Raw genomic sequence first — 20,152 nt, 5'->3', positions numbered from 1 at the left:
GAGGGGGGAACTGCAGGCAGGGGAGGAGGGAAGGAGTGAATTCACTCCTCGCCATCCCACGGGCTGAGGGGAGAGCACGAGAGCTCCCGGGGGAGGAGACGCCATCCTGCCCTGCTGCGCTGGGCGGCCGGCCGGGGCTGGTTAATGCTGCCTGCCCTTGAGAGGGAGAGCAGAGCCCTCCCCCACCACCTCCACAGGCTGAAGGGGCTGGGACTGCTCTTGAGACACCGGCCTCAAGGACGTGGCCGGGCTGGGCGAGCCGTGCTGCCCGGCCCATGAGGAGATAAGAGAGGAGACCGAGCTCGGGACACTGGCTGCCTTTCCAGCCCTCCTGCCAGAGGGTGTAGGGGAACTCCAGCAGCGTCCCTTGTCCCTTCCCCAAGTCCCTGGTGGGTCAAACGCCTCCCTCTCTGCTCACCAGGCTGAGCACAGCTACTCACCCTGGCTAAGCTTTTGGGAAAATCCCGAGCAGTTTGGTGAAACTCATTTCCCAGAGTGCTGGCTTAAAGGGACATGTGGCCCAGGGGCTGCAGGAGCTGTGGGGGCAGTGGGGACCTGAGCACAGTGCCCTCACCACACCGTGGGCATGACCACCGGCCCTGCAGGAGCAACTGGAAGCTGGGGCCTGTGTGGGGAGGAGGCCACGGCAGCGCGGGTGTGAGACAGCCCACAAAAAACTCCATGTTTGAGAAGGGGGAAGCTCAAACACAGCCAGGGGCTGCAAAACAGGAGGGATCCCCCCGGGATCTGCTGCCCACGGGACCCCCAGCGCCCTGCCTGCCCCCTGCCCTGCTGGCCTCAGGATGGCACCGCGCTGCCTGCTTTGTCCCCATATCCCAGCCTGCTGACTGGGCTGGGGGAAGCGAACTGTCTCCAGCTGTGTGTGTGGGGACACCTGTGCCCTGGCCACACAGGGCTCCCCGTCCTCCATGCCCAAGTTGTCCTTTTCATGTGGGAAGCAAGCGGTGGAAACCCATGCTGTCTACCACCTCCTGAGGAGAAACAACCCAAACACGGGGGCAGAAAGCCTCAGAAAGCCCTGCCTGAGCCCAAGACCCAGCTGTGCAGGGCAGACGAGGGCCCCATGAAGCAAAAAACCCATGGGTGAGCAGCCAGCCTCCCCTGCCTGCCCCAGCAGGAGCCCCAGCCCCTGCCCTCAGCCCCGCATCTGGCGGCGCCACAAAGGCCCCCACAAAAGCCCGCGCTGCCTCCCGATGAATGGGGCGGATTAGGGTCTGCTCCCCCTGGCGTAAACCCCATAGCCCATTGATGTGCAGATGGCTGAGGGGCCGCTGGGGCTTGGGGCCGAGGCAGGGCTGAGAGGGCACCGCCACCCGGGCCAGCCTAGGCAGCCCCTGGACAAGGGGAAAAAGGGCTGAGAAGCCAATCGATGGGAATGGGACTTGAGTGCCAACAAAGGAGGGACAGGCTGGGGGCACACAGCAACACCCCAGCCACTCTCGCTGGCCCCTTTGGCCTCCCTGCAGCCCCATGGGCCCTCCCCGTGGGGAGCGGCACCCCCTGCATGTGAGCACGCTACCGGGACGGCAGCTTTAGGGGACAGAAGGGGACCAGGAGCAGCAGCAGGACCAGTGGCAGAGACCCCAGGGAGGCACCCAAGGACTCCATCCCCTCCATAGCACCCCCAGCCCTCCTCACCTGGCCTCTCGCTTGCCCCCCAGGCAGTGATTTCCTTACCTGCCTTCCCCTTCTCCTCCTCCCAGCGCCTCCTGAGCCGGCTCACAGCCCGCTGCTGCAGCTCCCTCCTGGGTCTGCCTTTCCCAATCCTCTTTTTACTCCTCCCTTTCAGATCTGACACTTCCCCCCCCCTCCTCCCCGCTCTCAAACCCAAGCTCCCCCCCGCACGCCCTGCGCTGGCCCCCCTTTCGGAGGAAGAAAGAACAAACAAGACGAGATTAAATTCGCTTGCTACTCAAGAGCCCCCAGCGCCAGGGGCACGGAGTTGCCCAAAGTGAGTCAGGACGAATCTGCCCTCAACTCCCAGCTCCGGGGCCTCACGTACCCCTCCTTTGCTGCGGTAAGGGCAGCGTTAGGATTAATTACCCCATCCAGCACCTGCCTCCTGCCCTCCCAGGGCAGGTGGCAAGGATGGGGTGCTGCCCTGCACCTCTCCTGGCTACTGAGAGAGAGGAGATCCCACCTGTGGCCTGAATGATGAGGACAAGCTGTGAACACTGCTGTAGGTGCACAAAGGATGGAAGAGCTGCCCACCTGCAGCCAGGAGCAGGGCAGGCTTGCTCCAGCCCCCCCCAGGCTGGGGAAGCGGGGCTCCCCAAGGAGCACAGAGTCCCACAGAAGGGATGGCAGCAGGAGGAGTGGGAGGCCGGGGCTGGGAATGCGAACTATGCAGAGATTGCCTCTACCTGCAGCTCCCCCGCGCCTGGCCCCCGGGCTGGGGAAAGCCAAGGGACAGAGCACAGGGAGGAGCCCCTGCCCTGCCAGGAGCCCAGGAGGATGCCCGGAGCAGGCAGGGTGCAGTGGGAGGCAGCCCCCACCGCCAGCACGGAGGGATCGGGATGCAGCCGCCTGCATAGCAGCGGAGATGAAATGCAAATTGCCCCCCACCCCGCCAGCAAAGGGCGAGCTGCGGCAGCAAGCACGGGCCTGCCGCGCGGAGACGGAGCAGCCCCCGAGCTGCAGGGCTGGGGCGGGCTGGGTCTCCACCCAGGCAGCAGAAATCACTGCCCCAGGAGATGCGTTTACCTCCCGCTCGGGCGGCTCTTGCCGGTCCTTGCAGGGCCCCTGTCGGAACAGGCAGTCGCACCTTCACAGCGCCTTTCTGCCCTGCCCAGCCCCGCAGCGCGAGGAAACCCCCGGGCTGCCCCACTCCGAGCCAGCGGGGCCCAAAGCAGGCTGCCAGGGGGACCCGTCCTGTCCCAGCCCCGCGCTTTCCATCACGTAGGTACGGCCGTGGGGAGGAGAAGGCCAGCAGGAAGGCAATTACATGGCCTCTCCTCCCCCGGGCAACATTAAACACACAGCAAGGGGAGAGCAGGGCTGGATGAGGCTCCCGCAGACCAGTGACCGTGGCACCGTGCAGGGGGCATTGCTCACAGCGTGGGACATGCGCTGGCCTCCCCGCAGCACTCCTGCTTTCCCCATCCAGCCCTATCCCTCCCTCCAGCCCACGCGCTCAGCCCCCTGCTCTCCCCGCTGTCTCCTTGCTTGCGCCAGACGAGCGCTGCCAGCGGTAAGATGAGAGGTTTCCCAATACCGCCGCTCTCTATTTCCAAGCCCTGCACAAGGATGCGGGGCAGAAGTGCTGTCCGCAGCAGGTTGGCCTCCCTCCCTCCCTCCTTCCCTCCCCCATGCTTCTCCCAGGAGCAGGGCAGCTCCTGCTTCAGCAGGGACGGGGACTGTGGCACATGGGATTAGAGGCTCTGTATCCCCAAGGCTGGTCTCTTGCTGGAAGAGGCTGCCAGCAGGCACACTCCTCCCACCTGGACATCTGCAGTAGCCCAGGGCAATATCTGGGCAATGGGGAGCTCCCACAGCATCCCCTCATTTTGGCTCAGCAGCTGCCCAGTGAGCTGTTAGTGTTTAGGGAGAGCTGGCACAGGTCACGGGGCAGCCCCAGGCTTGCTCCGCCATCCCATTCCCCCCCCCCCAGGCACTACAAGTGAAGAGGTGGCCAGGCTGGCCCCAGCAAGGAGCGGAGAAGAGGCACCACGCTTCAAAGAGAGGCAACAGGGGATGATCTTTTGCTTTTCTGAGTAGATGGGAGGGGACAGGCTGGTCCCTCGTTCAGCAGGTCACCTGTAAGCCATGTGCAGCAGCACACAGCTGACACAGTGACATGCAGCTAGGGGTCATCTCCCTGCCCTGTCACCCAAGTGACGCTGCCCGAAGAGGGCTGCACCAGCCCAGGGATACCACACAAGCAGTTCAGAGCAGAGCAGCTGCAGGAATTTACAGAGGCGGAAAGGAATTTGGCTAGGAAAGCAGGATTAAAAACCCATGCTCCGGATTACCCCTCCACCCCTCCTTCCCCCAGTCTTATGATAAGCAACACTTCAGTGAGAATTTCACCTCCGTTTTCACTGGAAAAGAGAAGCTGTGGCAAAGCAGCCCCCATACTCTAGAAATGGGATCAAGCCACCGAGTGAGACACCACAACACAGGCGGTAAAACAAGAAAGTGTCGTCATCCCTCCGCCACCACCGAGCTGCAGAGAAAATTGCAACTAAGATGAACATTTCCCTGGGTCAGCAGCCAGCTGTGCCTCAGTTGTGGCTCACTCCTGTGCATCAAGTTCTTCCCGGGCCCACAAGATTATCATTACTCAGTTCTGCAGCTGCACGAGTTCAGCTTTTTACTCCACAAAGGTCACACAGAAAAAGCTACGCTCTCCTGAGAAAAGCATACCACGCAGGGAACGGGAGCCGACGGTCACTGAAGGGTGTTAATTGAAGCTCCCAGCTTGGTCAGAGCAGGAACCTTCATCACCAGACTGTTTCCTTTCCTCTCCCAGAGCACGAGGAAAACAGCAAGTCCAGACTGGGTCTGACACGGGCACATGCCTCACTGCTTACCTCTCTGCATCTGAAAGCCCAGGAAGGCATCAGGGAGCGACTCCTCTTGGCAGAGATGCTGATCACGAGGCCCTGCGAGATGCAGCCCGCTCTAGCTAAGCACAATAGCCCTCAACCACGCTTGTGGGGACACCGGGGCAGCAGGGTGCTGCATTTGTCCATCACAGGACAAATTAATTTCCCCTCGCAGGGGAATCAGCAGGACAGAGTGGCCTGGATCACACCTCCACGTGCTAGGCACAGGAGGGACCAAGCCTGGGTTCTGTGCAGGAGCACTACAAGGGACAGAAGGACCCTGCCTGCCTCTTGACACAGAAGAGGAGCAGCATTTGGGCTGGTCTCCAGCTTCCTTCCCTCTGTCGGGATTAGGTTTCTAGTATCTGCATTTCTGCTGACGACTGTGCTGCAGCTAATGGCCAGCTCTGAATGCAGGAGGTTCACCGTGTCCTGGTCTCCGGACGTGCCCCAGGCACTGCAACCTGCTCACCCCGGCCATTTCCTGACACTTCTGCTGCTGCGGGCTTGCGGCAGACGCAGTTCCTGTGGTCAGAGCTGAGAGGTAACAGCAGGGTCAGCAGTCGGCAGCTCCTGCTTCTGTCCAAGTCTGCCTGCAGCAAGCCCCCTTCCAGCTCCGCTCTGCCGTCAGCACAGCCGGAGCACACACCACTCACGTCCCACACAGCAAAGGGATGGGAACGTCACTGTGCCAAACAGCCATGCCTCAAGTTTCCAGCTCGCAGTGCCCATGTGTGTGCAGCCTTCTCCCTGCTCACCAAGGTAGAGGCTGGCAGATTTCCCCCCACAAAATCTCCCTCCTCCCTGAAACACTTGAACAACCTGCACCAGGAGCTGCTCCCCAGCGGGACAAGGCAGAGCACGAACAACATCTGACCAGATTTAACCCCTACAGATGTTTGTGGAGTCTGCGCCATCTCATGCAAAACACCAGGTTAATTACAGCAAAAAGGAGACAAAGTGACCCCAGCCACCCAGGACCAGCACTCTGCTTGGAAAAGCCCACGACAGGCATGATACCATCCTCCTCGCCAGCCCTGAGAAAACGCCAGGGGCAGGGCTCTGAGCCAGGCCCCCAGGTGCCTCCAGTGCCTCGGCACCCGCAGAGCAGGGTGAGTGTTTTCGGCTGAGTAGTTATTGATTGAAAACTGCCGTTTCCAGACAGCTCAGAGCTATCTGCTGCTTCACGACAAGTTTTGGACAAGAACAAAACGCTTTGTTTTCCAAGCAAAAAGTCTCATTTTGCATTGTTTTGCCTGAAATCGAGCTGTGTTACGTTTAAAAGATAAAAAGGTACCTCAAACTGCGTTGTGTGTGTGTTTTTTTTTTCTTTTTTTTTTTTTTTTCCCTCCAGCTTTTCATTTTGGGCACTAAATCAAGCAATTAATTATCTGCTCGGTTCTGCTCTCCAGACAAGCTGCGAGCATCACAAGCCAAAGGGATGGAGTAGCTCTGCCCAGACAGCAGCGCTGAGGTCAGTGCTGATGTTTCCTGCACCGCAGGCTCTGTTCAGAGCTCGGTTCAAGCCCTCCAGAGGGCACTTGCCTGGAGGAAGGACAGCAGGGCACTGGGTGAGCAAGGGGTGAGAAGCACAGACACAGCCTGGCCTCTTCCACTAGAGACTGGCCCAAACTGGGAGCTGTGCTCGAGCAGCCACTCGCATCTTCCTTGCCCAGAGCTATTCCTGGCATTGATGCCCTCAGTGTCCAAACAGGGCTGAAAGCAGAGCTCGTCCACAGAAGAATGGAACAACTGCACTATAAATAGCAAATCGGGATGGCTCAGGGCAGGCTCTGCCCTGCCCTGAGGGAGGCTGTTAAGAAGTCCAAGCAGCAGTAGTACCAGTCAGAGCGCCCTGGACACTTTATAGCCCTGGAGTGATACCTGAGCCACAGCGATGCTTACGCATTGCAAATGGGCTCTGACACTGGAGGCAGAGCTGTTGGTCAGGCTAAGAGACTGCTAACTTATCTGCAAAAAAGCACACCCAGCATTTTGCAAACTGGCAACTGAGGATAAGAACAATAGGATGGGAAGGTGGTTCCCAGAGCCACGGGGAGAAGGAAAAATGCTCCCAGTAGCCAAACGCCGTGTTGAGCCTTCCCAGCACTCCTCCTCACCTCATCCTGCTGCTCACTGTGTTTCCATCCCTGGTGTTCCTCACACTGCTGAGCCAAATCCTGAACCTCAACAGCAGAGGACAAAGGCAGGGAGGAAACAACATGCCTTGACTCAACCAAACGACAGATAAACTCAGGATTAAAGCTCACATCTTCTGCAAACCACTGGAACCTCTGCAATACCCAGCCCACACCAGGAGTGGGACAGATGAGAGCACAGCCCACCCGGTGACCATCAGGGTCGAATTCCCCTCACACCCTCAGGACATCTCATCCCTCCAAGCCCTGTCCTCCCTGCCAGTGCCTCTATGTGGAGCAGGAAGCGCTCAGCCTTCCCCTTCACACTGGCAGCATCTGTCCTATAAAGACGTCCTCATCCTCCACAGACGAGGAAACCACTAACCTCACGCAGCCCTGCCAGATACCAGCCTCCTGCTCCCAGCAGGTAGCCCTGAGCTTTCAGCAGCACAGGGATCACAGTGCTGCAGCACGGCTCACTCGGGTGTATGTGGGCAGTAAGAGTGCAGGACTGACAACTGGGAACACGGGGAGAGGTGTACGCACACAGGGAAAGCACAAGACCCAGAACAAATCATCCAGCATATAAACACACGTGCCGGGAAGGAGTTGCTTCCTTTGCCAGAAAGTGTCGCTTTTTTTTTCCTGTCAGAAGAGGAAAACAGCACTCAAAAAAAAAAATGTTAAGGAAAGCTTTCTGTAGCCAACCTTTTAACAGCCTGGCGGAACTGCTTTAGAGGACAAACAGCAAGCAGGAAAATCACAACCCCTCGCTTTACTGCTCCTGCAACACCCAAGGCAGCCAGGGCACAAGAAACGAAGACAGCCAGTGCTGACTACAAGCCCACCTTGAGAAGTGCCAAAGCCCACAACTCACCTCCCTCCGCCTGCTCCCTATTTCCCTTCTTCCTCTTGTGCTGCAAACAAGAAGAGAGGGAGAGGTCTCAAGCGTGGCCAAGTTTCCACTTTAGGGAAAGAAGGCTGATGACTGACCGGACAGGATGCGAGCACCCATTGAGGAAAAGGATTAGTAACCCCCTAATCTGTACCTTTTGGAGTCTAAGCACTTTGCTTTGCCCTCTAATTAAACCACAGAGCGCAGAGATTGCCAGAAGAGGTAGAACAAGGAGGAAGAAGGAAAGGGAACAGAGGCTGTGGCTTAAGATTCCTTGTGGCTTAAATGCAAGGCAGGGGGGTCACTGGTGGGGACGCATTTCACCTCAAGTGCAGGCAGTTCTGCTTCACATCCTGCCTCCTCCCCAAGGCAGCATAGCGGGGCTGAGGGCAGGCTGCAGAGGAACCTGCACCATGTCCTGGGGGTAGCAGGGGAGGGAGCGAGGGGCTGTAAGACAGGATGAAGCTTTACCTGAGGCAGCCTCACAAGTTCGTTTGCCTCCCGGGAAGCCACATGAGCTCCAAGCCACATTTATGTCTCCTCTTCCCAGACCCGGCCGCACAGAAGTGCCTTGTTCCAGCGCTTATCTGGCCCCAGGCTGGGAGGGGCTGGTGCCTCGCTGCCCTGGCACCCACACAGCACGTTCAGCTCTGTGCTGGGCCCATTAGGGGCCCTCTGGCAGGAGAAACCTTCCTGGCACAGGTAAAGAGGGAAGCCTTTTATCACAGCCCACGACAAACAAAGCAGCTCACATAACGTTTCCCTCAAGCTCTGCCGGGGCCCACGTGCCTATGCCGAGAGGAGGCAGCAGGCCCGAGCCCCGCTCCTCGCTGTGGCACGCAGCAGGGACAGCCTCAGCAGGAAAAACTACCCAGGCAGCGGGGTCGGAGGCACTCTGGGCTGCCCCACACAACCATGAGCTGGTGGCACAGCTGGGAACGGGGAAGGTTTCGTCTCCCAAAACGCTCTGCCCCCAGCGCTGCCCCACCACACCAAGGGGGGTGCCGGGGCAGGCTGTCACTCCCGCGTCCCTCTCTTCCCTCGCTCCTATTCTTTGGAATTCCTCTCTTCTGTTTGCTTTGTTTCAGCCCTCAATGAACAGGAAGAAAAGGGAAGGAGCCTTGACAAATCCGATCAAGGCGCAGACATGCTGAGGCCCCCTCCCGCTGGCATGCCAAGCCCTGCACTAATGAGGGGTGGAGGAGAGGCAGCCACTGAGAACAGTGGCCCCACAGAAACCCCTGGTGTAAGGGACAGAGGGAAAAGGAGCTGCTGGAGCAGAACAACACTAGCACAAGCTCTCAGTCTTCAGAAGAGGGTCTTCACATTTCCCTTGGCCCAGAGACCTTGCTCCTCAGCCCCAGTCCCAGTCACTGGCTGCCCACTAGACTAGAAACAAGCACTAGACCACACTAGGGTTGGGTGAGAAGGAACCAGATGCACACATTCAAGGGAAGTTTAACTGAAACAGCCACGGAGATGGGACCACGCTTTATTCCAATGATTCCTAGAGGAATCTGGTATTTCCCCGCAAGAGCTGGCCCACAAGGGCTTACAAGCATCAGTGTTGCCTCCAGAGCCTCCCCACTGGTCCCAAACACCACACGTCCAGTAAGGAGGAAGCCCGCAGTGCCATGCAATTATCCCCAGTTTACCAATTTGGATACAGAAACACTAAGACAGAAGGGAAGAGAGCACATGTAATGTGTCTACTCAGCAAGACAGATAACCAACCTTTGGAGGCTGCCAATGTTGCAGGGGTACCCAGGAACGGCTGGAGAAGCTGGCAGGGCCTGGCAGTGGCTGAGGATCACCCTCTAACTGGAGATTCTCAACCTGAGGGGCAGAGAGCACATCCCAGCTGTACTTGAGGGTTTTGCAGCTTGCTGTCGTCTGAAACCTGAAAGACAAAGTCTCACTGGAGAAGAGAGCTGGAGGCCAGGCCGTGGCACAGCCAAGAGCATTATAAATCATAAGCAACACCACCCAGCACCTTGATCCTCTCCCTTTCCTCCAGCTTGCTCCAAAGCAGAGCTCAGCATCGCCTGAGGCTACCCAACCAGCCCATGGGAGAATATCTGAGTACTGCAGATCAGTGCCACATCCTGCAGCACGTCCCCACGCACTCAGCACAGTGGCTGTGGCTTTGCCAGCACTTCTGGGATGCTCCATGGCAAGTCCTCACACCAACTCTTGAGAAGGAGCCGGGTGAGGAAGACAAGTTCCCTGGCCCCCTCCCAGATGACAGCAGCAGCAAGTGTTGAGCTTGGAAGGCAGCGAGGGGATTAACTATCACATCCAGTAACCCGAGCCCCTGCAGCATACCCTGGGCAGTCCCAGGGGTGGGTCAAGAGCCTGTCCAGATAGACGCAGAGCCCAGAGAGAGACGAGATAAAGGCAGAGAGAGAGCAGACAAAACCCACCAAGCCACTTGCACTGCTGGGAGCCAAGAAGCCTGCACACACCACTCCTCCCGTGCTGGGATCACACGCAGTGCACCTCTTCCCTCTGGCTCCCATGGGGCTGGGCACATGCACCCCATACCCGCCTGCTTGGATGGATAAGCATCTTCAAACCATGTGCCAAAACAACTTTCTGGTCTGCTCCACCTGCTTTACAACCCTGAACAGAGCAGTGAGTGTGCAGTGAGCCCTCCACCACAGCACCCACTGCTCTTCTCTATCCATAGCAAACCCCAGGTCAGTCTGGCACAGCACAACACGAAACCAGGTAGGCAACATCAGTCCCAACAAGGGCTGGTAATAACAACAAGAGCACAACAGCTTCCACCTGAGCAGTAAAACCCAGCAACTCCAGTGAAGAAATACAGCACCACTGCCCAGCAAAACCCTCCTGTAGCAGCAAAGCCTGGTGCCACTTTAGCTCTGCAGGTCTCCCATGGTATCTGGCTACAAGGTGGCAGCCAGTGACAGAGGAGGGAACCCTGCACACACACATCAGTAACGAGACATCTCCTCCATCATCCCCACTCTGATCTGTCAGCTCCCACCTCAGACCAAAAGCATCTGGAGGGGGGGACCTGGAACATGGATATTTCTGGGATAGAGGGAAGGGGATAGGAGCCTGGATGCAGAAACAGCCTGGCCCAGGTCCCCTTGCAGTCACAGCCCTCCCGCAGGCATTCCCAGAGCCCTGCGTTTACAGGGGTCAGCTCAGCAGGTAAGAGTCAAGCCTCTGGCACCCACCTGGACTAGGAAGCAGAAGCTGCCGGGAGCACGGCCGCGGCGTTGCAACAGCTGAGGGCTGGATACCAAAGGCACCTTCAGCAGGGGTGGCACCGAGCGGGGAGAGCCGGGCACGTGTCTGCCACACAAGGCAGCACTGCCCAACGGGATCCTCCCCAGCCCTGCCAACAGAAAGCAAACTCCCCGCGGAGACGTGGCGAGAGCCTGACCTCCAGGGCACAGCCCGCATCTGCTGCAGGCCACCAGCAGCTGCCCTGCTCACCCTACCGCAGCAGCACCGCCTCCCTCGGCGCCCGGGGAGCCGGCCGAATCTCTCCCTTGAAGTGTGTCCATTAACCCGGGCCGCCAGAGAACTGCGTGTCCAGAAGTTTTTTCCAGCTGCATCACATGGTTATTAAAAGATATCGCCTCCCGCTCCCAGCCTGGAGCGCAGGCAGATTTGGGATGTTACGGGAGAGGCAGCACGTTGCCAAGTGAATCAGAGAGGGGAGTTATCCAAGCAGCAGCAGCTCAGGGCCCTAAACAGCTTGCTGGAAAAGGCAGGAGGCGGTCAGGATCTCACAGCAGGGCTCTGCACACGCTGCCAGACATGCTGCTCCTCCTGGGAAGCCGCAGAGCCTCTCTTGCGGCCTCAGCTAAGCTGGGGAGGGCAGTGGCACCATGACAGAACAGCAAGAAAATGCCCCCAAGTCAAAAGGCCCATTCAACCCCCTCTCCCCACACACATACTTTAGCTTGTTTGACCTGGGTTTCCCTTCCCCACGGACTACTGCTTCAAGCAATAGACCTGTCAGCAGCACTTCAGGAACTCAAGGATGGCAACTGCCAACATCCCCTCCTAGCTGCTGCCTTTCTGGGCCCCGAGGGGGCTGTAAAAGATCAGGGATGTGAGCAGCCCCCCCCAGCAATGCCATGCTTGGAGCTTGGTGTGGTTCCCTGCCCTCGTCTCCTCATTTCGGCAGAGAATTGAGGCTCTCCTGAAAGGTGCTGGCCTCCAGTGAGACGCCCTGAGTGCATCGGGCCTTCCATTCTAGGCAGGGCTCATGTGTCAGGGACTAAAATACTCCGTACATACATCAACCCACAGGTCACAACTTAATTGGAGCTAGTCACAGTTTAACCCCAGCCATCCCGAAGGCTTGGCTGAGCTCATACAGAAGCAAACAGGCCGATACACCACAGCGTGGGGCTGAGCACAGCAGGAAGGTGGAGACAGGCCCCCAGGCCTCATGCTGCCGAGCTCTTCCCCTAGCCCAGCACACTGCAAAGCCTGCATTAGGCACGGTTTGAGCAAGGTTTCTGTAGGATGAGCTACCTCAGACCCACTGCAACTCCCTGCCTGGGGTCAGCCTGCCCACACACGGTGCAGTCTTTGCAGACCTGAGCCAAGAGCGAGATGCTGGCAGCCAGGCAAGCTGGACTTCAGCACGGCACCTGCTGATGGGCTGGCAGAGCGTGTGCTGTTCTGGTGTGCTTCTTTTCCCACTGTTACTGCTGAGCCTGCATCACTCATCAGAGCAGAGAAACCATTTGGCCTCACTTACAGCCGGGGGCTTCCAGTAAGCACCAGCCTTTGTCACCCTGACCAGTAAGTGCTAGGAAAGGGGTGCCTCTGAGATCTTTCCAGGTACAGGCAGGAGAGAAACCAGCCCCTTCACCTAGCCTTTCACCTCCTACCCCTGTAACGGGCACCATAAGCCAAGGTGGTTGAAGTCTTGCCCAATCTCATGGGCTCCCAGCAGCTTTGAGAAGCTGCCCCTCCTACAGTGCTTCCGTGCAGCTTATTTACCATAAAAAGGCACCGTGATGCTTCCCAAACTGTCCTCCAAACTCACTCACTGCGGGAGGGAGACCAGCAGAAAGGCGGACAGGCCAGCCAGCGGATGGGAGGGAGCCACGGGACAGGGAGGGAAGAGGAAGCGTCTGCCAAAAAGCTTCTCATTAGGGGAAAGAGCTGCACTATCTAGCGATGCTGTTCAGAGTAGCCCAAGGACTTTGTGCATCAGGCTTCACCTCTGGCTGTGGACAAGGTGTCTCTGGCAGCCTCCTCAGCAGCCGGCTCTCAGATTGCTGTCTGGCAGGGCCAGTGCTTCTCCTTGAAGGGCAGCAGCTCCGGCAGGCGGCACTGGATATGCCCCTAGAGTCATCGGCAGCGTGTATGCCGACTGTGAGCAGGCTGCTCTGCAGGTCTCCATCACAGGCTTCAGGTGCTGTCCCACCCCACTTCAACATGCACACTAGCAGCTCTGCCACCGTGCATTTCAGAGTGGCTCACAGGTAGTAACGTGACATGCGAATGGAAAGCTGGGTCTAACCCACGCAATTCTGACTACAAAGTTTTCTTTAGCACCAGACCGTTTGCCAGCAGTGCCTCGTGCCCTTCACCAACTCAGCCTGCCCGAAAACAAACCCTCAGGGGAAGGGGGGGGAAAAAAGATCAGAAAGGATAAAGTGCCTGCCCATGCAGCCGTAACCCTCGCGGTGGAAGCCGCGGGCAGACACTGCGCCCATTGTGCGGAGGTAAGCGGCCAGGAGGAAGGAGGGGAAGCTTGGCGGAGCTCTGTTTGCACTCGGGAGGCTGCAGAACGCCCTCCTTGCCTGTCCTGCGCTCCCTCAAAGGCGCCGTGCTCCAGCAGGGAGCCGTGCAGCTGCTGACCTTTGGACCATGAGGTTTGCCGTGGGGTGGCTCGGAGGCACTGACCACAGGCGTGCTGTGGGCCAGGTGGGCTCAGCACAGGGTGAGCGGCCACGGCTGAGCCCAGCAGCACGGCTCAGGGAGGGTCTGAAGGACCGAGCAAAGGCGTGGGCCCTTCTTCTGCAACAGGCTGCAGCCAGGTGCATCCCACACCTATAAACCGAGGGTTAGTGCTTAAGCACAGCAAAGGGCTGCACGAGTCCCTCACACCCATAACGTGCAGGAAGGAGCAGGGTGGCTCTGACCGCCTCCCTTCCTCCAGCCCCAGCAGCCCAGAGCCAGGACAGGGGTTAGAAGGGGAAAAGGAGGCTGGCAGGCTCCCACCCCCAGACCCCATTAATGTTTCCACCTGCTGCCCGCTGTAGGCATCCCACCTGCCGGCACCCACCTGGGACACCTCCCCACGTCCCCCCACCCCACACTCCCTCCCTAACACCACCACCAGATACAACAACCCCCAACCCCACCACCCCCTCCGCAGCCCCGCACCTGCCGGACCACCCCCGGGACGGGGACCGGGACTGGGGCCACCACCGCCGCCGCCTCCGTGCCTTTAAACCCCCGCCCCGGCGCCCATGGGGCGGCCGGCGCTGGGCGGGCCGTGCATGCGCGGCGGCTGCGGGAGGCGGCGCGGAGCCGTGCCATGGCGGCCCCACTGCTGGCCCCGTCCCCATCCCCGTCCCCATCCCCGTCCCCATCGTCGCCCCGTGGCCCCGCGTGGCGGCTGCGGCAGCTGTGCCAGCGCTACCAGGACTACGTGAGGCGGCACCCGGCCGCCACCGCCCAGCTGGAGGGCACCGTGCGCGGCCTCTCCTACCTGCTGCCAGGTGCGGCTGGGACCCTCTCCACCCCCGGTGTCACCCCCTGGTGTCACCCCGCTGTCACCCTCTCTTCTCGCCCCGCAGGTCGCTTCGCGGATGCCCACGAGCTGTCGGAGCTCGGTAGGTATGAGGGTGGCCGGGTGCCCCCCTTGGCCATCCCTGGGTTGGAGGTTGGGGGGCTCCTCCTCGCCCCCCTCTCCTTCCCCCTGCGCCCCGTGACCCCGCTGTGCCTGCTCCCTCGCAGTGTACTCGGCCTCCAACCTGCTGGTGCTGCTGAACGACTGGATCCTGCGGAAGGAGCTGCAGCGCAGCCTGCCCGTGGTAAGGCCGGAGAGCGTGGCAGGAGGAATCGGGGTCTGGGTTTCTCTCCCGAGCAGGTGCTGTGCTCTCAAGGGGTGCACACAGAAACCCACAGGGCCCTGCCGTGGACTGCTGTAGCTGCCAGGTACACAGAGGTCAGAGGTAACTGCTGAATGTGTGGTAACAGCAGCCCTGCACCGTAGCTGCTGGCCTGGAGGAGAGTGCTCCCAGAGCACAGAAATCAGGCCCTGACCTGCTCCGGGAGCCCCACCGCTCGTTTTGAGGAGCGCAGTCACTGAATAACCACTCCTGCTCTGATTCGGTTCCCCGGAGTCTTCCCTCACGCGTGGTGTTGAGCAAAGCAAAGATAAAAGCACCTGGCTGCCATGTCTCTTTTGCAAGAGCCCCAGGTTGGCTTTCAGCACTCGTTAGACCCTGTGGGGGAAGGAGGAGGAGGGCTTTGCTTTTCCCAGACAGGCCTCGATGTCGCAAGCCTGCCTGCAGAGTGGGTTTGGATGTGGGTGGCTCAGTGCCAGCCCGTGCAGGCAGCTCTCTGGCTGGGACATCGGGTATGTAATGACCAAAAGTGCAGAAGACTCATTTCTCTGGGTGTTAAAGGCCAAATGTGGGGTGAAGTGGACTTCAGCATTATTCTCCTTGTTGATGCTTTTCAAGTAATACATGCCCTGCGCTCCACGTGTGCTGTGTCCTCAACTCTGACCAGGGAGGAGGCTCATCATGTGCCCCAGCTCTAGAACAAGGAGGAGGAAGGGGTTTTACTTCTGGAGTTCGGGTGCTGTGCCACAATCCAGGATACCTGTTAAGCTGTTTTAGTTGGAGCAGATAGCGGCCTCACATACAGCTGTGAAATTCTCCTTGTTTCTGAGGTAGCAGCTCCATTGAATATTGTGATGTGTTCTGCCCCTGCTTGGAGGTAGAAAAAAGGGCTTACCTGTAGCCTCTGGCTGTAGGACGGGCACCACTTCATGTTTCTGAGGCCGTGACTTCCAAGGCCATCGCTTTCTTAGCTCCAAGAGTCCCCCCGGACTGGGCTGTGTGTGTGCCACTTTTAACTCACAAGCAGAACCTGCATCCTGTCCCCCTTCCTCCCCTTCCTTCTGTGTTTTGCAGTCACTGCCCCAGCAGAAGCTGCGGACCTGGCTGAGCGTGCTAGAATGCGTGGAGGTCTTTGCAGAGATGGGGACAGCCAGGATGTGGGGGGAGATGGGCCGATGGACCATCATCGTCCTCATCCAGCTGGCTAAGTAAGTGCTGCAGGCGGAGGGGAAGGGGCAGTGCATGAAAGGGGATCTGGAGGGGGCTTGGTGTTACCCCAGGATAAAGGCCAAGCAGGACTGAGCTGCTGCTGATCCTTGAGGCTGGGGGTGTGTGGAGCCCTGCAGTGTGTTGGATGCTGTGCTGGAAGGGAGCACTTACCCTCTGCACAGTTCCCTGAGCAGACTTAAATGTTCCCCTCTTCTGGGGATGCCAGCTTTCGAGCACAGCTCCGTAGCTTGGTATTAAAATCTTCTGCGTGTCTGCCCACAGAGCCATCCTTCGCCTCCTGCTCCTGCTGTGGTACAAAGCTGGCATCCAGACGTCTCCTCCCATCGTGCCGCTGAACAGGGAGCAGCAGCAGCCTCTCCATCCCGAAGGTGAGCCCTCAGTGCTGTCACCGGCCTGGCATCTGCCGGGCCACATCTTGTCCTGCTAGGAGCTTCTAGGGAGCTGTTCAGAGTTCAGCACTCAAAGCTGTGTTGTGATGTGCTTTCCTTTCCACCCTCTCCAGGGTGCGGGTTAGTTTAGAGACAGTGTTACCCTACAGTCTGGAAGGAGGGGACAGAAGGGTCAAAGCCTGGAACCACTGGCTGAATTGTGGATCAAGCTGTCCACTGGTCTGATGGTAAGGAAGGAGATGCTAGGCCTGGACAATGTCAGGCAGATTAACTTTTCACCCTGCGAGAACTCTGCGTAGTGTTAGTCCTTCAGTAGGTCAAACCTTCAGTCTGGTCTGCCTGCTGCAATGTAGGGAAGGTGCTGCCAGCTCCGGGTTCAGGTGCGTTCCTTTGCAGCCTCACCCTCTGGCTGTTTTCTCCCACAGACATGGAAGGCAACTCCTCAGGGAAGGATCAGACCTATGTTGGCAGGCGTTCTAGCCGTGTTGTGCGGTCTCTTCAGAACAGTAAGTAGCTGAGCCTGTTTTCCATCCTCGTCAGAGCTGTTTCTGCCCTGTGCCCTTTATGTGTGACCTGGGTGTGGGCAGTGAAGAGCAAAACCTGATCAACTTGTATGGGGGCATATCCTGCCAGGGATATCAAAGCAATGGAAATTCAGGCACATGGTGCAAGACCAGCACTTAGAGTTGTCTCGTCCTAAGTGACCTGTTTGAGGAGCACAAATCTTAGGAATATCTCTCCCTGCTGTGTCCCCTGTGGAGGCAAGCTCAGAGGATGCCGGTCAGCTGCAGCAGCTGGAGAGGGGCAGCCCCAGCTTTGCTGTTTGTGCATCTCTTCAAGCTCTCCCACGCCTTACCTGATCTCGTTTCAGCTCCGTCCCTGGAGTCCAGGCACTGGGGGTCCCCCCAGCAGAGGGAGGAGACGCAGAACCGAAGAGCAGAGGAGATGAACCAACCTCCCACCCCCCTGGGTCTCCAAGAAACCATTGCAGAATCGATCTACGTTACCCGTCCTCTGCTTCACTGTATCCTGCCCTGGCTGCATGAGGGCACACTGTGCCTTGGGTGCCAGCAGAGGGTGCTACGGCCTCGTCCAACGAGCCCTGGGGTAGGGTGGTACCACACCACTCTCGGGGTTTCCTGCTGCTGCCCTGCTTGTGCAGGGCTCTTGGGACTCCTCCCTCCTCTTACGTCTTGATATCCAGTGTCACCTGCTTGAGCTGTGGGCGCAAGTCCTCCAACACCTTCCCTGGGGCCCTCCAGCACTGCCTTGGAGTGTGTTCTCCTGGGCTCTGCAGAGCTTTCCTGGTACCAGGGGGTCACTTGCCTGCACGCCTCTTGTTAGGCATCTTTGGTTCTTTCTATTCCTTGACTGTGTGTTCCTAGTATTGAGTTTAGGAGTGTGGGGCCAGAGATCGTGGAAACCCTGGCTCCTCTCAGCAGTCCTGGATATCTCAAGGTCAGTCTAAGAAAGTAACTTTACAGATGGTTGAGGTTGGTGGAGGCGGAGCATCGTGCTTCCCCCTGCTCCTCAATGCAGGGCAGATTGGGCCCTACTGACATATGCACAGGGGCCAGGCCTGGTTTTTAACTGGGAGATTTACACATTTAGGTATTTTCTACACCACTTATAGTACTCCCTGTTCTGTACTGCCCATCAGAAAGCTGGTGCAGACTGCTCAGCATGGAGCTGCGAACAGAGGGCATTTAGAAACCCACTTTTTTTTTTTTTTTTCCCTGTTGGCTGCTGTTGCCTTGAGTTAGCTCTGTTCCCTTCTCCTTCCAGTCTGAGCTTGCTGAGTGATCTGAAAGACCTGAACAGGCGAGAGCGAGCGGAGCTGAGGCGACGAACCATCCTGCTGCTCTACTACCTGTTGAGATCTCCTTTCTATGACCGATACTCAGAGTAAGGGGCCCCTGCTGGGCTTTTGCTGAGAATTTCCCTTTTAACAGAAATAGCATCAGGGGACTGGGTGAGCAGATCTGAAGAGGTCTGTGTGCCTGTGACCAGGTTAATACAAGCCCTTGCCTAACAGCTGCCGTTGCTGTTAGTGCTCGCAGCAGCTGGGGCAGATGTCCCACTGGACTAGCTCATACTCTCTCCTTTCCTAGGGGCAGGATCCTCTTCCTCCTGCGCTTGTTGGCTGATTACGTGCCTGGAGTTGGCTTTATCACACGTAAGTGGGCCCCATTGCTGTATCCCTGCTTCTGGGGGGTGGAGAAAAATCACAGGAGCTGTGCAGAATGTTCATCAAGTAGTTTATGACCTGAGGAAGGAATTGAGAAGTCCCTGGGATGGTTAGCAGCAGTGCACCCTTGTTGGTATTGGTGTTGTTATAACCTGGAACAGAAAAAGATCACAGAAGCACAGAATTAATCATTTCTTGGCTATTAGGGACCTGTGTTTGACCACAGTGGTTCTGCACCCTAGCAGGCTGCAGAGCTTTGTCTCTGCCACCTAGGCCTGTTCCCCTTGGCTGCCTTTCCATGGCTGCACCAGTGCACCACAGCCCTGTTTTGCAGCCAGTGCTTCTGCACTTTTCTTTCGTCCCTGGTCTGCAATACAGATGTGAGGGGTAAACAATTGCCTAGAGGTATTGACCAGGAATGGATTATAAACCAAAGGGCTGAACTAGGTCTGCCTTCTCCTAGTCCTTCACCTGAGGATCCCTTTATGGGCCAAAATTTCACCTCCCCCTCTTCCCTGCTGATACGAGGCGGTTCATGGCAGTGATAAGGCATTAGATGAGCCTAGCATTATGGCTCTGTCCTTTCTCTGAGGAAGTCACAAAGCTGGGTAGCTCAGGAGCCACTCCTCCAGCTACTGATTCCAGAGGCTTTGGAGCCTGCATTAATCCTTGTGCCAGCATAAGCATTTTTGCTCTACAGCAGTTCCTTTTGTGTCTGCACCTGCCCATTACTGCTGAGTTGTCTCTCTCTTCCCCGTGCCATGGCTGTGTCCTCCTGACTCACCGTGCGCAGGTTTTCCCCTTGGGCACTGCAGAAGCCCTTTCCCTCCAGACCTTGGACACGTCAGCACGGAGGGAGTGATGTTCCACACCGTACCTGTGCTGAACATGTTTCACGCACCTCCTGGTCCCACTCTAACCTCTGGCACTACAGCCCAGAGTTGCCTTCCCTCTTGGCAAAAGTACCTATTTTATTCTTGGGTTTCTCTGAGTTGTATAAGGGGAGATTTGGAATTGTTGGGTATCCTTAATGAGGAGGGGGTAGCTACCTCATACACATACAGCTTCAAATTCTTGCCTTGTGTTCTCTTGTTTCAGGGCCGCTGATGGATTACTTACCTGCCTGGCAGAAAATCTATTTCTACAACTGGGGCTGATGAGGAAATGATGATTCTTATTTGCTAAGCTCATGGCTGGATGTTTCTAAGGAGGGCAAGCAGGCTGGGGGAAGGGGTGTTGATAACGATTAATTTTTAGTTAAACCATCAATGAGAAGCTCCTGTTCTGCAGGGTGGGGAGGGGGGTGTATGTAATTTTTAAACAGATCTTACTGAATGATGGACACTACATGTGCGGAGAGACCCTGGCCACCTCTTTCTGTGGACAATGCTGTGGCTCCAGTGATGGTGACGGGACGACCTTTTTTAAGCACTTGATTTTTTTTTCCTCCTTTTGTACAGCTGCGCTATTATAAAGCCGGGCAGCATAGTGATTTTTGGAGAGCATTGTCTCCCACCTCACGGCGCTGAGGTTGACCTGCAGCCTGCTTGTGTTGGCCATGCCTGGCCAATCTGCGTGGAGCGGGCTTGTCTGTCAAATAAACTGTCTGAACTGAAAGAGCTGAGCTGAAGGGCCTCCTTTCCCTTTCAAGCAGGGGATTCCCCT

The 20,152-nt window shown here is 57.7% G+C and overlaps 1 protein-coding gene across 1 annotated transcript; it reads left to right on the top strand.

Annotated features, from left to right (window-relative positions):
- The first annotated feature begins 14,125 nt into the window (after nt 1-14,125).
- PEX16 (peroxisomal biogenesis factor 16) lies at nt 14,126-20,104 on the top strand. The gene is made up of 11 exons (XM_084519933.1): nt 14,126-14,329; nt 14,408-14,443; nt 14,568-14,644; nt 15,755-15,888; nt 16,172-16,278; nt 16,725-16,805; nt 17,171-17,323; nt 17,685-17,757; nt 18,085-18,204; nt 18,411-18,475; nt 19,586-20,104. The coding sequence occupies exons 1-11, from the start codon at nt 14,146-14,148 to the stop codon at nt 19,642-19,644; spliced, it is 1,089 nt and encodes a 362-aa protein (XP_084376059.1). The 5' UTR covers nt 14,126-14,145; the 3' UTR covers nt 19,645-20,104.
- The last annotated feature ends 48 nt before the right edge of the window (nt 20,105-20,152 follow it).

This window comes from Aythya ferina, assembly GCF_964211825.1.
Source record: "Aythya ferina genome assembly, chromosome: 5".
Taxonomy (NCBI): domain Eukaryota; kingdom Metazoa; phylum Chordata; class Aves; order Anseriformes; family Anatidae; genus Aythya; species Aythya ferina.
Note: the sequence above shows the minus strand (reverse complement) of the source record. Positions and strands in the feature narration are given on the sequence as shown.